This window comes from Lepisma saccharinum, chromosome 2 (genome assembly GCF_977018435.1).
Source record: "Lepisma saccharinum chromosome 2, izLepSacc3.1, whole genome shotgun sequence".
In the NCBI taxonomy this organism is placed as follows: Eukaryota; Metazoa; Arthropoda; class Insecta; order Zygentoma; family Lepismatidae; genus Lepisma; species Lepisma saccharinum.
In genome coordinates this window covers 180,548,351-180,563,708 of record NC_139230.1, presented here as the reverse complement: position 1 = coordinate 180,563,708, position 15,358 = coordinate 180,548,351, and the positions used below count along the sequence as shown (strand labels likewise).

Below are 15,358 nucleotides of genomic sequence, written 5' to 3'. Positions count from 1 at the left end.
AATCAGGGTTCCACTGTATTCATTCATACAATGTTAAAAGTGAGGGGAAAAGGTTATTATTACATGAGATATGCAGGGACTGGGAAAAAATAATTTAGTAAACTATTAGGAAAGTGTCAGAAAGTATCTGTTTATAAGTCTCCAGATATCCTGGGGATTGTGCAGAATTTTTATTGAGCAAAGATTTTATGGTAAAAGTTGTTTTGTAATTAGATGACAGCTATTTTAATATTCTGATTATCTTTTATGTGAATTTGTGAATAGTTTGAAGTAAAATTTAGCATAGTTCAAATGGAATTGTAACACTAATAAGTATATGTGGATTGATGTTGAATATTCACTGATGCAGATAACTAAGGACATGAATTTTTTGGCATTATTTTTACCCAAAATTAGTACCTTTTTTTCCTTTTTTTCCCTTTTAACTGTTATTTTTTGTCAAAGTGATGCTCTAATTTTATCACTCTTTTCTTACCAAATACACCCAATAATATCAGGGTGGCTACTCACCAGGAATTACTTGGATTCCAGGAATTATGTGTGAATTTTTCTCCGTAGACATGAAAAATTGCAACTTTTATTAATACAGATCACATTGAATTAATACATATTTATAAATGACCCGAGGCAAGTTTTTCACAGTTTAGCTTTATTTGTATCGAGGAAGGAAAATAAAACTGCATGAAAAATAAAACTGAATTCAATCTGTTTACTTTGTTATTGTCCTTTACAGAACAATCTATTAGACAGATGGAAGATTTTTGCAAGATAAGATATCTTGAAGTTAAATTGGTAAATTTTTATTTGGAAATACTTACACAATTAACAATTTTTCATAAATTAGATCCCGTTACATTTGGGACTTGTGTTCGAAGATGTATTTCTAGCCTGAATATGTGAAATTGCAAATGTAAATTACACACCTTAAATTAAATATTAAATATATACTGTATATACTTTTTAATTGAATTGAATTAGAGTTTTTGGATAGGATTGTAATCACACAGATCCTTTATATTATGAATATATTTGTGTGTGTGTGTGGAGGGGGGAGGTGGTGAAAGGTTGGAATAGATAAAACATCTGCTTGTACCCTTAAATTTTTGGGCAGTTCGCCTTTGCCAGAAAAGTTGGAAATCGGAAGGTGAGGTCCTGTAAATGGAGGGAGAGGGGGTCATCCTTAATGGGACACACTGGAGGAGGCATGATTTCAAGAGCTATTGACAATAAATAAACAAGATAATACAATTTCTCAGAATAAAGAAAAGGTGAAGGGCAGTGGTGGTGCTTTAGGCTGGGGAAAGAATTCCAAGTTTGCTGTAGGTTGGGGATAAAAATTCCAAAAATTGGTACACGCCAAAAAAATGCACGAAAACCATGCGATGCTACCAGGAGTTTTGTAGTTTTCTGCTTACCTACATATGGATAAGCATGTGGATTCTGTGGATCTTTGAGGTAAACAAATGCAGAAACCTTCAAAATCTTCAGGATTGAAGATTGCACCGAGGTTATGGCATGCGTCAAGGCACACGGTGAACCTCAGATCTTTGACTACGTACAGTCTGTTAAATGGTGTGTTCGAGACAAGCTCAAAAATGCATATCATTAATTTAAATGTTCAAACACAAATAGCATTTGAAATTGCACTCATTACAGTCAAACCCCAATCTACCAATACAATTTCCTTCACAAAGTCTACAATCTAAAACACAACAAATCACCTTTTGGTCAATTATCTTGGGATAATGAGCGTAGGCCAAGTGAATTATGTTTAACAATGCTATTTATTTTCATAGTAAGTGTACACAAGATAAATTTAACACAGCTGTTAATAGAGCAATTGCTTTGATATATGATGTAAAAATATATATATATATATATATATGCACCGTTGCTAAAGTAGCAATGTGCTCAAACAACATTAATTTTGAACATATTCAACAACTTGTTCGATCAACAAACTTTATTTCTTAAAATTGGTGAATTAAGTTACCAGGTACTAATTTTGTCTAATTTTACCCATAATGCATTTTGTTTACGGCACCTTTCATTTGACAAATTTGAATTGATATACCTGAAAAGTTTACCAATTAGGAAATATGGACTGATTCATTTAGTTTATTTTACTTTGCTTTTCTGCCACTTTTGTCTAATCAGTAAGATTAGTATAAGGGATGATATGATGAAATTGATGAAGGGACATTCACAAGGAACACTCATGCCAGGTTGGGATTCTTGCATCGTAGCACTGTATATATTGAACATTTATGTGCAAATTATTATTATTTTCTTCTTTTTTTTTCAGAACAAAATTGAGCAAATCAAAACAAGTGTTCAGACTCTTGAAAATCGAATTAAATATGAGGAACAAAGAGCAGAAAATGAAGTCAGAACAATAAAAGATATTGAAAAGAGCATGCGAGATCAAGAAAAAGTCATTGATGCTAGGAGGACAGATGCTGAGAAACTTAAAGTAGATCGAATTAAAAGTCGCAGGTAAGTATCATTTTACCATTGTTTGGAAGTAATGAGTAGACCTTGGATTTTTAGGTTCTAAAAAGTGTGCTCCTAGGTTCCTAAAATGTGCTCTAAAAACCTAAAATAGGTTCTAAATATCCTAAAATTGGTCCAAAAAATCTTCAGTTAGGCTTGAAAAATCCTAAAGTAGGTTCAAAAACTTAAATAGTTCAAAATTCCTGAAAAATACTGATTTCACCAGCAATGAAAATGGGACACCTATATCCTGAAATATACACTATCTTGCATAATGTTGTGTGTTGTCTAACACTGTGGCGATGGCAGAACTTACCTTTGGAAATTTGCTATTAGCCCATTATGGGGATCATACATATATTGCTTCACTGAGAATAATATATTGACAATTTTTTTTCTTCTGCACACATAAACACATCATTGAAGGTATTTCTTGCATAACAAGACAAAAAAGACGTTAAGACAGAAATTTTAAAAATATTCATAGATACAGTTATGTTCAAAACTGCAATATTTTCATTAGTTAATTTTTCTCATTAAAATATTTTTTAAATGTAGGTGTAGTTTTTGTTTTTGATTTTTTAACATAGCATGTTTATTCTTTCTATATATCACCTTCATCAAGATATTCATGTATATGAGATTCCATTTTGTTACACAGCGTAATTTGTCATGATCCCCATCATGGGGGCCTCCCCGATGGCGCAGTGGTAGCGTCGTTGCCTTGTAATCAAGGGGTCCCGGGTTCGATACCCGGTGGAGGCACAAGTGGTTCGGATCCCACTTTAAACTGTAGGTCCAGTCCCGATTAGCCTTCCTGTGCATAAAGTGGACTTAAAACACCAAATCAATCCAAAACCCATCATGGGCATTGCCATGTAAAAAAATAATAACTCTTTTCTGTGGATGTAAATTTCCCTTTTGGGTGACAATAAGAGTTTGAACTTTTTTTTTCCAATCAAGAAAAAGCTACCTAGCAACATGAACATTTCTTCCCACAGCAAGCATAATTGACTCTTTCATAAAATCAGCTATACTCTGTCCACAAAGCAGTACACTCTGCTGCGAAGGCTGGTAACTGCAGTCATTTTCCTCCCCTCCATGCAATGCCATTCACTCTCATGTGTTCATTGGCGAAGCTGTCTCATATCACTACTTGCGCAGAGACTTGTTTTAGTTCGCTTGCCATGGAATTGCACAATCACACCGTAAGTCAACAAATGCAATAATGGTGTTGCTCGGCTGAGATGTTATCTAAGTGTCCCCCTCCGATTTCCATGAAACTTTTCAGGTGTATAGAGGGACCCAAAGGGAGAAATATGTGTTTTTTTTGTTTTGGCTAAAAAACTGTTTTAGGGGGCAAAACCTTCCCTCTAATGTCAAGATGAGGACAAATTGAAGTGGGGATCTGACTCCTAAACCACGTAAATCTGGCATAGGAAGAACACACTCATATAATTGGAACACACCCAGAGCAGAACTGTAGGATTGTCAGTACCAAACGCAGTGCAATTGTAGAGAGATGCCGAATTCATAGACACCGTTGTTCCCAGATAGGGATGGGCATAACAATAGATGGACCAGAGCAGGGTAATGGAGCATCAAAATAGCCACACACGGGAACCATAATCCTATCAAGCATGACCTAGATATCATATAGGTGATATCCATAGCCAAGGACAAAAGAGGATAGTTCCACAGATGAATACACAGCATGTATAAAACATTTATTACCATCAGAAAGTAACACGAAACAACGTTATGCTAACCGATCTGCCAACACAAAGTAAAGACAAGCACCCATGCATCACATTGAAAACCACCCTCATTGTTGCTTCCACGGTGTCAATGTACATACTCGTCACAGTAATGGTACTCCTAAAAAAAATGATTTAAACATAATGTTCGGTTACACCATGCACATCTGATTACTGCCACTGCACCACAAACATCACATATCGGATTACTGTCACCACCAAAACAGAATGCCACCAGATTTTCAAATGGAGGTGGCCTTTCGGGAAGATACCCACTCTTATACAATGCGTATTGGAAGACATGTTGAAACCTGGGTGAGGACAACTGGTTATGTGTGAGTGATTGTAGTTTGATAATGGTATTGTGTAGGTGGAGATTAATGTCACTGTGTAGTAACAGGACAAGATCGGAAGACAGTCGCATGAAATTTTTCCAAATCCTAAATCCATACACATCTAATGGTTGGAGAGTGCCAGTCAATCCTTTAGGTATTGTCAACAGAGTAATGTTTTTGTCCCATGGTGTCACCTCTCGCATAACAATATCACTATGTCCACTCCACGAATCCAATAGCAGAGCACCGAAATCACCTGTGTTTGGGAAGTACACCTCCTTGAGCCAGGTCTTAAAGTGATTTGTTGTCAGTTTCCCAGATGTAGAGGCTGCAATGAACACATTTGCTGGATGGAACAGTGTTCGGTTGACTAATTGGTTTAATGGTGTAGCTGTGTGTTGTGGATGCAACAGATTGCACGATAGTTTCCACTTTCTTCGTTCCCTTAACAGCTCGGGTTCGACCACGGTGTATTTCTAAATTAAAACCACTGTGATCAGAGTTAAAACACATTTCCGACAGAGTACTGTGCAATACATGATTTAACAGTATCCACAAAGCCATCACGTTCGTTCTGAACATGTTCCCCCTTGCCAACAGATGTGCATGTTGTTCCGCAACACTCCACCCTTACCGGGCCGCTTCTGGCAGGAAAACCCCAAATAAACAACTAAATAGGCTTGTTAGTCCTGGGTTCCCATCCTATTCCTCACCAGAGCACTCGGAACCAAAGAATCAATCACAGGCAAGAACTTACAGAATTAATGTTGCAGGGTGATTGCTGAAAACTCGCAGAAATGGGCTTTATACATTTATTTACAATTCAACAAAACAAGGCTCGGATTCTTCCAATAATTCTCTAATTTACATTATTTACATTTCTCTAACTTGAGTCCCACGGCAGAACTGCCAAGTGGAAGCTGGCATCGGCGGAACCACCTCTGGATGCTCTTTCTCATGGGAGTCCACTGGAGACCGAAGATCACTCTCCCTTCTGCTCCGGTTCATAAACACTCTCTGTCCTGTCCTCTGTCAGAGGCCATATTTATACTTCCTCCCTCGTCGCAAGAGGGAGGGCTGAAAGTTCAAATCTTATTGGCTCTTTTAAACTACACAGAACCATGGAAGAAAACAAAGCATACAGAATCATACACAATCACAAAAAAGAAACAAAAAACAAATCCTGTTTGTAACAGTATTATACTCCCCTCACCGAAAAAAAAAGAGCTTACCCAGGTAAGTCTTTGAGTCCAATGTCCTGGTGAGGTTTGCCTGAAAATAAAAATAAACACTAACACCATCCACTTCACTTCACTCACTTTACACTTTCTGGAATAAGTCTCTCCGAATGTTCCTCACTGCATCCTGTGATCTCTGGAACCGGTGACATCCTAATTAATCATCGTGAAGTCCATTTCCAGGTGTGGGTGGTTTGACATCCATGGCAAGGATGTCCTCTTCCAGGCTGCTTCCATCTTGTGAGGTTCTGGGATTGAACCTCTCACAATCCACTCCTAAGGTAGGAGTACTGACCATCATGTGAGTTCACGGCACTTTTCTGCTTAATTACTACAGAAAGTGCAAACACTCGCAAGTAAATATGTGCCTCCGAATAAAAAGAAACTTTTAACTAATGGAGATTTCAACTAAAACTGTCTCTTTAAAAAAACAACTTCCTAAGCAATGTGGCAAAGGAGAGAAGACTGGTTTGTTATGGTCTACCCAGCTGTTTCCCCTGAAGCTCCATGGGGTGTCTGTGGGTCAGCTGACCATTCTTCCTGGCGCCTTTCGTTTCCACCAGAAACCTTACATCACGCTTCGGGCATCTTTTCACCTGGTTGATCACTGCCACTGCGATCGAATCCAAGTTCTCTGACCACTTTCTGTGCTCTGTGCAAAACTTGGCTATCACTCTCTTTACTTTCATAATTGCTGCTTCTGCAAGATCTGCTTGTGGGCGGTATGGAGTAATGTAAATGGGTTTGCAGTTGATAGTCTTGAGTACTTGACGAAACAGGTGGCTACGAAACACACTTTGATTATCACTGGTAAATATCGATGGAAAACTGTAAAGGTGACAATATTTCAGTAATGCATTGGAAATTGTCTTAGCTGTGACTATTGTCAAGGGTGCCAAAAATATCTGTCTTGTGAAAGAATCTTCAATGAGAAATACGTAGCGATAACGCCCCCTAGAACTGGTCAGAAATGGTCCAAACAAATCTCCCTACAATTTCACTCCTGGATGTGGCTGATTGCGACTTCTCATGAATCCCATCTTTTTAGAAAAATCTGGATTGTATCTCAAACAGGTGAGGCATGATCTGCAGTAATCTCTAACATCAGAGTAAACATTTTTCCACGTAAACTGTTCCAAAATCTTGAACAAAGTCTTAGCTGGCCCTGGATGTGCAGCGTGAACTTCGTCATGGGATATTCGCAGCACTTCCAGTTTCAACGAATCCGGTGTCCAAATCTTTTGGTGCTGTCCAATCACGGGAAACATCCCCTTCCCTTCTGTGTTTCTGTAGAGAATCCCATCTTCATCCAGGTAAGAAGTGCTCAGATGAAAATCGAAAACTTTCTTGTTCAAATTCTCATCCAGTTGAACTTCCTTTCCCTTAAGGGATGCAATTAACAAAGACAAATATGAGTCCTCCTGTTGCTCTCTTGCCCATAATCGCTTATCTTCCAAGTTGATATTGCCGGTTGTTATTTCGTTTACTTCCAACTTCTTTGCATTAGGTTCTATTGCTGATTGAGTGAAATTGTTCATTTCGTCCCAAGGTTCGGGTGTTATGACTCCAAGGAGTTCAACAGAAGCGGTGTCAGGGTTGTCTCTCAAAAGACGTTTAAAGAAAACAGAGCAATGAAAGTCTTTATCTTCATTGTCCTGTCCATCAAAATCCGAATTAGTTACTGCCATTACATCTTCCTTAATGTCAAATAAGGTTACTTTCTTTCGTTCCGCTCCCTGCGCAGCCGAAGGACCGGGACTCGAACCAGAGTCCTCTCTTCCCAGGCAAGTAGGCTTCTTTCTCTTTTCCTGGAACTTGCTGAATTTCTCATTCACATCCTTCTTGAATTCGTGGTGATTTATATCCACCATCCGGCGTTCAAAATGGAGATAACCTTCATCCTTCAGGTTGCTAATCGGAATATGATCTTCTTTTTCTTTCCTCGCTGATAACCTTTTTTTTTTCCTGACTTTTTCAGCTCTGGGGGTTTGCAACACTTCTTTGTTGTGGTTCTCTTCTACGTGAATGACAGTGGAAGACAGAAGGTTACTAGTTTTCTTCTCTTTCTTCCCAATTGTGTCAAAAGGAATAATATTGTCCCTTACATTCAGAAAAGCCCAACCGTTCAACGTGGGTGCAATTAAAATCTTCGCCCTCGCCATAAAACTTCTACAGGCGATCAGGTCATGCTGGGGATTCTCCAAAACAAAGAATTTCTCTCGGACCCGTTGACCATAGAAAGTAACATGGAAAAAGACGTGTCCCACAGTAGTTGTTTTCCCTTCAGCTTGCTATTATGTAATTTCGCTCCCTTTTCTTCCAATTTCTGAAAGAAAGACAAACTCATGCAGGAAATATTAGCCCCGGTATCCATATACATAGGGATCTGAATGCCATTTATTTCTCCAAAAACGAAAGGTTCATGAATTTTACTATTTGACATCTTTACTTTTGTTGAATTACAGATGCGTCTCACTGTCGCGCCCTGTCCATGATGTTCTTTTGACACTGAAACATTATCTTTCTTTGCAACTTTGTGGAAACTTGCCAGATGTGCAGCTGACTCACAAACGTAACACTTGTGTTCTTTGCCAGACATTCTTGTGTGGTCTGTCGCATTTGTCTCCCTTGAAACAGCAGGGGTTTCCTTCCCTAAACTAAAATATTTTGCAGGGTCCAAAATACGTATTAGATCCTCCCAATGGCGCTATTCGCCCCTCTAACGGCCACCAGTACCTCGGACTGAGGAGGTGTGGCGCTTCTCAAGGCAAAGTTAATGATTTCCTGTTCTGTCTCATACTGACGAAACATAGCGTTTTCCAACATCTCTCCCTGTAACTTCAAAGCATACTCGTGAAGATTGTTCATGCTGTTGAAATTCTCACATCTTAATCTCTCACGGTACACAGGGTTACATTTACGCTGAATAAAATTAACCTTCTCTTTGACTGTTGCGGTGGATTTTGCCCTCTCGAACCATCTATCTATCTGTCCCCACCGGGTATGGAACCCAGGGCCCCTTGATTGCAAGGCTTGACGTTACCACTATGTCATCCTGAAGACCCTCCGTAATGGGTTACATCTGCATGGATTAACATAAATTTATTATAAACATATTTCTCACACTAAATAGATTTCGTTATCAGCACAGACTGAAAATTATTTTTTTGCGAAAATACGAGGAATACCTATCGCTCTTCTCTTGTTACTATTCATTAGAAAATAAGGACCATTTCATTTCTATCGTTGCTATTGATTGACAAAACTACAATGCTTCAAACTCAGAAGCCAATACTGAAGATTATATTTTTGTTATTTCACGCAATTGTTCTACCACTCTCTGTTAATTGTGATGATAAAGAATAAATATGTCAGGTGGAGGTGGGATGTAGGTTCTAAACCCAGCTATTCGAGTTCGAAGCACATTACGCTAACCAATTTGCCATGGGGTTGGCTTTTTTGTGTATGTCAGTTTATCAAATCAGTCTATTCATCATTCAAATTCCAGAGGTAGCAAAGCAACGTAAAATAACGAAAACAGAAAACAATAAGATAGCTATACACTTATCATCACCCAGCAAAACCCACACACAAACCTCTTCTGGCATTCGTTGTGCTTAGTGGCCTTGGGGATTAAAGATCGTCCATTTCCTGGTTCAGCTTGAGACAATTCAGGTGCCTTATCAAAGCTGCCCAGAAGCATGCAGGGTTTCTAACCCATTTCACCGTGCTGTCTACTATTATCTTTGCTGTTGTTTGTACATGCTCAAATTCCACCAGAATGTGTGACGTTCTACTCAGTGGCTAAATGTGAAGGTGCGTGTGAGGTCCAGAAGATAGGACAATTTATGGTAGAATGCACAACAGTCTTTAATTTGTGAGGTATTCGGTCCGAGGTTACGGACCACCTCAAGGCTCTTATTAAACCTCACTTCCGACGGTTTAATGCCGGACACAATTTAGCTTCGATTGTTAGCATTGTTCAATATTACACTTTAGATCTAACTACTTTGGTAATATGCTACGTACAGTCCTACAGTCACCAACCAAATAATTAAAACTTAAAGGTATCTTAGTTTTGTGTTGCAGGTGAAATTACGGAACAACGTTACATTAAGATTAACTTAATTCAATTTATTCACTTTTTACGTTGATTTCGTAACAAGATTAAATAAACGTAACTTTACAACAACGGTTGTGTCAACAGTAGGTCATACTTGTGCAAATTTAACTTGCTTTTTGCGTATCTTATCACATTTAATAACAAGCATTAACAATTTTAATCTTAAAGAATCCAATTACTAATTTATTCATTTTTTTACATATATTTCGTAACAAGATTAAATAGATTGATTGATTTAATTTATTTTACTTTGCGTTTTGTGCCTCTTGGCTAATTTGCAAAGATGGGGATGAGTGATGAAATAATGAAATTGATGAATGGACATTCACAAACAACCAAGCCCGAGCGGGATTCGAACCCGTGACCCTTGGCATTGCAGCACAATGTGCTAACCACTCGGCCACAGGGTCCGGCAAGATTAAATAGACGTAACATTACAACAGTTGTGTCAACAGTAGATCATATTTGTGCAAATTTAACATGCTATCGCGTATCTCATCACGTTTCATAACAAGCATCAACAATTTCAATCTTAAACAATCCAATTACTTGCAAATGTACCCAATTGCATACCTAGATGCTCTATTTAATCTGCATTTTGAATATAAAGTAATATTCATTATGGATATTCTAAACCCAGCTATTCGACTTATGTGAGCCGTGGTCAGGGTGAAGCGAATGGTTTGTCTAAACAGGACGACACTCACAAGTGCAACTCTGGTAGGGGTTCCCGGCATAAGGAATACCTGAACAGAAAAAAGGTAGGACCGAAGAAGTGTGGGAAGTCCACAGGTAGGAGTTCCGAAAGTTTGCACGGGTTCTCCGAGCACCTCGCTGAGGTTTATCCAAACAAGCACAACCAGGGAAACTAGGTAGGCAATGTCCTGACGTGGGGAAGAGCGATGCCACATCTAGTCGTATCCCACCTTGTTCAGATTCATGCAAGCATACTCCATTGATAAAGCAGTATCAAGCAGTGGGTGATTCTATGCTGTCACGTCTTGCACAGAAAAAGTTTGTTTTTTTGTCCAGAAGGACAGTGATGGAAAATACCATGTAGGGCTTTGTAAATCTGGACAAACCTCAAGCCAGTTGCTCAGTGCACTGTGACGGGTAAACCATGTACATGATAAGGTTTTAGTTATGGTATCAACAAGTGATATGCTTCAGGGGGTGGGCACCAATAAGGTGCTCTGGAACCTTCAAGGAAAGGAAAGGAGCTCAGAAGATCATTGTTCTGACTCCTCCACCAATTCTTAGGTTAGCTAAGGAGAACCGACACAAGTTTTGGGCTATGTATGACTCGTTATTGGCTAAGATTATATCTGTTGATGATAATAGTAATGTAAGGGTCCTAGATTCCTCCTCAAGTTTGTGCACAAGGGGCAAGAAATGAACATGTCACTGTTCGAAGAAACCATGGGTTTTGGTCAACACATGAGGCCTGACCTGGTTTACTTCAGCTCTCGAGGTATGGATGTCATACTAAATGCACTTGAGGAGGTAAAATCGTTCACCAAACCTGGTCATATATCAAAGGGCAGATCTATGAGATAGATGCCATTCTGCCATATGACCAACCCTTGGGAAACTAGCTCGTGCTACTCTCGTAGGGGGTGATGGTGGCCAAAGTGATACAGATCCTCCTAGATTAGCAAACATATCATTTCTAAATTTAGATGAGTATGACTCAATCGAAAATGAGTTTTGTAGTTCAAATAATAACTCTGTTGTTCCTATAAATAAACATAATGCTAGGTATGGTGCCGTAATACAAGTGACTCTGGTAGATGTACCCACCAAAGTGCTTGTAGATTCTGAAGCCGAGGTATCAGTGTTGAGTTCCAAAAGTGGAAACAAATTACCCATAATGCATCATGGCCCAGAATCTTTAAGTGTGAGAACATCAAATTGGTAGACTACTCGGGAGCTAAAAAGCAAAAAATCCTGGAAACTGCCTCAGTAGGTGTCATTGTTGAGGGTGTAGAGATTTGTGTAGAGTTTGTGGTAGTGAATGAACTGAGCATAGATTGTATTTTAGGTCTTGACTGGCTGTATGGGATTAATGCACAAATTGATTTTTCATCCCACCAGTTAATGTTCAAGAAAGGGTCACAGTCCATAATCACAAAATTCTTGCAAATTGGTCCTGGTGCAAATCATGATGAGGAAGTGCAGATCCAGAAGTTGGATATATTTCCCTTGGACACCTTCCAAGAGTCTGATATGGTATCCCTCCCCGAGATGCAAGAAGTTGCTGATAAAGCAACAGGTATTTCCCAAGGGCAGAAGGAACGGTTGTTCCAAGCTCTTTCCAATATGAGAACAGTTTTCAGTAACCATCCAGAAAAGTGTAACATTCAAGAGCACAAAATTACACTCCACAAATCTGATTACGTAGCTCGTAAAAACTACCCCATTCCCATAAAATACAAAGATGGCATAGCGGAGGAAATCAAACAGCTCATTAAGTGGGACATTATTGAGCCCTCAAATTCAGAATGTCTCCCCAGTTCTAGTAGTTCAAAAACCCAACGGAACTCTACGACTCACTTGAGACCAGCTTGAGATCAATAAGCTCATCCTGCCCTTAAAAATGAAACCCCTCAACATGGAGGAAATTTTCACTCAATTTCAAGGTAAAAAGTACTTTTCCACCTTAGATATATCATCCGGTTTTTGGCAGATAGGACTAGAGAAGGATTCTAGGAAATATACTGCGTTCACTTTCAATGGTAAGATGTACCAATTCAAAAGATTGATCTTTGGCCACATAAACAGTATGCAGGTATTCATTGAAGTAATGAATAAACTATTGAGTGGAACGTAAGAGTTTGCGTTAGCATATGTCGATGACATCACAATCTTCTCAGCCACATTTGAAGAACATTTAGTACACATTAGCAAAGTACTTGACATCTTTCAAAGGGCCAACATGACCCTCAAGCTGCCCAAATGTTCATTTGCTAGGGAACAAATTAAGTTCCTTGGACACATAGTTAATTCCAAACACACATCCATGTGTCCAGAATACGTGGAATCCATATCCAACCTACAGCCTCCTGCAAATATTAAGCAGTTGCAGAAATTTTAGGCTCTTTTGGATGGATCCGAAAGTTCATTCCCAATTACAATTTACACACCCAACCCCTCTATGACCTGTTGCGGAAAGGATCCAAGTGGCAGTGGGATGAGAATGCTCAAAAGGCATTCGATGGGCTGAAATCAGTAGTTCAGGAGGATTGCAAGTTATTTCACCCCAACTTCTCAAAGAAGATTTACCTTAAAAATGATGCCTCAGGATCAGGGGTGGGGGTTTCTGATTCCAATACTGTGAAGGGGAGAAAAGACCACTGGGATATGTCAGTAGATCTCTAAAGAATTATGAGTTAGGATACACTTCCACAGAACTTTGAGAAGTTTTCCTTTTTGTTACAAGGTCAAACGTTCACCATCCTGTGTGACCATAAGAGTCTGTTGTGGCTCAACTCAGCCTACTCATGGAATGTTCGCCTCACCAGGTGGTTCCTTCAACTCCAAAACTACAAGTTTGATGTGGAGTACGTAGCTGGTCGCATGAGCTGTCTCGCGGACATGCTGTCGTGCATCCCGGAGAGACAACAAGTGATGGTTAGACACATCAATCCAATCCAAGTGTTGCCCCAACCTATAGCTAACCTGTCCGGAGATGATGTCCAATGGGAGCAGGAGAAGGATCCTAAATCCAAAGCAATCATAGATTACTTAAGGGAGGGGGAACAGGGTAGCGATCCCAGAAGTAGGAATTGGGGCAGGCAATACCAACTTGTTAATGACCTATTAGTAGTGAAGGACTTTCATTTCAATGATAAATTCAGGATATACATTCCAGAAACCTTAGTACCACAGGTGCTCACGGCATATCATAATGATGATGGGCATCCAGGGGTAGATAAAACTTACAATAAGGTGTTCTGAAGTTTTTTCTGACCAGGTATGAGGCGAGGAGTCAAGGCTTGGGTGACAGACTGTGTTCAATGTCAGCAGGTAAAACCAAACCTTCACCCCCCTCGTCAAACCTTGCAGGCTCACCATGTCAAACAGTTAGGAGCAACTTTGTTTTGCGATCTCGTTGGCCCACTTCCAACAAGTAAATGCCAAGAGATATATATTTTCACTGTTCTCGAGGGATGCTCAAGACACGTCATGGCCTATCCGCTCAGAAATTCAAGTATCCCCTTAATCTTGAGAAAGCTAATTGAAGTATATTTTGTACATTTTTCACTTCCTCAGAGGATTGTGGTTGACAACGGTCCCCAGTTTAGGGCCAAGCACTTCACTCAAACACTTGAGAACATAGGAATCCAGGCCCTGTTTATACCTTCATACCTCCCATCAGCCAATCTAGTAGAGAGAACCCACCTAGAAATGGGCAAGCTCTTAAAGCTCATGTGTCACGAGCATCACAAAACATGGTCAGATAAATTACCAGCAGTTGTTAGCATAATCAACCATTCAATTAATGACACTACTTGGTATGCACCAGCGGAACTTAGGTATCACTAAGGAACCCAGTCATGGAACACTTCCATATTCCAACAGGTGAACAGACTGAATGGGATCAGCTATTATTCATGGCAGTATCCCGAAAAACGAACCAAAGCAAATAGTAAGGTAAATGAGTCACAAGAAGCCAGAACAGCAATTCAACTGCATGATTTACTTTTTCTAAAATCCCACCTACAAAGTAAAGCGTTCGAGGGACAGACTTGAGTTGGCAAACCCTTCTTATATTTTTTTCTATCCCAACGTTGCAGACAAGAAGAAAGGAAATTTTTTCACAAACAAACACCCTTCTCACTTTTCTTTTTTGTTCCCGTCAACTAGGAAGGATTTCATCAATCTGGGTGGACAAAGAAGCGAATGATGATTGAGTCCTGATGCCAATTTTCCACTTGGAGTGGGGAGGGTGAACTTTCGTTGTCCAAATTCTAAGGCAGGCACCATTTAGTGAGAATCTGTTTGGCAACAGTGCACTTGTTGTCTGATCCTGAGGCAGAAGAATCAGCCCATTGTATCTTTACCAGGAATGCAAGAAGTGCCGTTTTCTCTTCCTGTCTGTCAAGGAAGGTGTGACAAATGCAAGCTGTGCCCTGCCTACTCCTCCCCCCCCCCCCCCCCACCTTTCACTGAACCGTGTCTCTTCACTCCCTCTTCTCGCATGAAAGCCTAACATCTGGAAGTTCAATTGCACGGTGAATGAAACAGCTTCAAAAGCAAGAAAAAGGAGGGATAACTCGCATGGTCAACAGAACAGGTTCTTGCCAAATTTTAAGACATCGTCACAACTCGGATAACGTATAAAGCGGGAAATGGGAATTAGAACGAACATAAGATCGAGGTGAACATCTTTTTATTTAACATGGCCTTTTG

The 15,358-nt window shown here is 39.6% G+C and overlaps 1 protein-coding gene across 3 annotated transcripts in view; it reads left to right on the top strand.

Moving 5' to 3' along the window:
• LOC145984214 (structural maintenance of chromosomes protein 6-like) overlaps window positions 1-15,358 on the top strand; it is a 231,437-nt gene that overhangs the window by 186,725 nt on the left and 29,354 nt on the right. For all 3 annotated transcript variants that reach the window (XM_083117767.1, XM_083117766.1, XM_083117765.1), the window contains exon 16: window positions 2,306-2,496. In XM_083117767.1, the coding sequence (XP_082973893.1) occupies window positions 2,306-2,496 (191 nt within the window). The remainder of the gene's footprint in view (window positions 1-2,305; window positions 2,497-15,358) is intronic.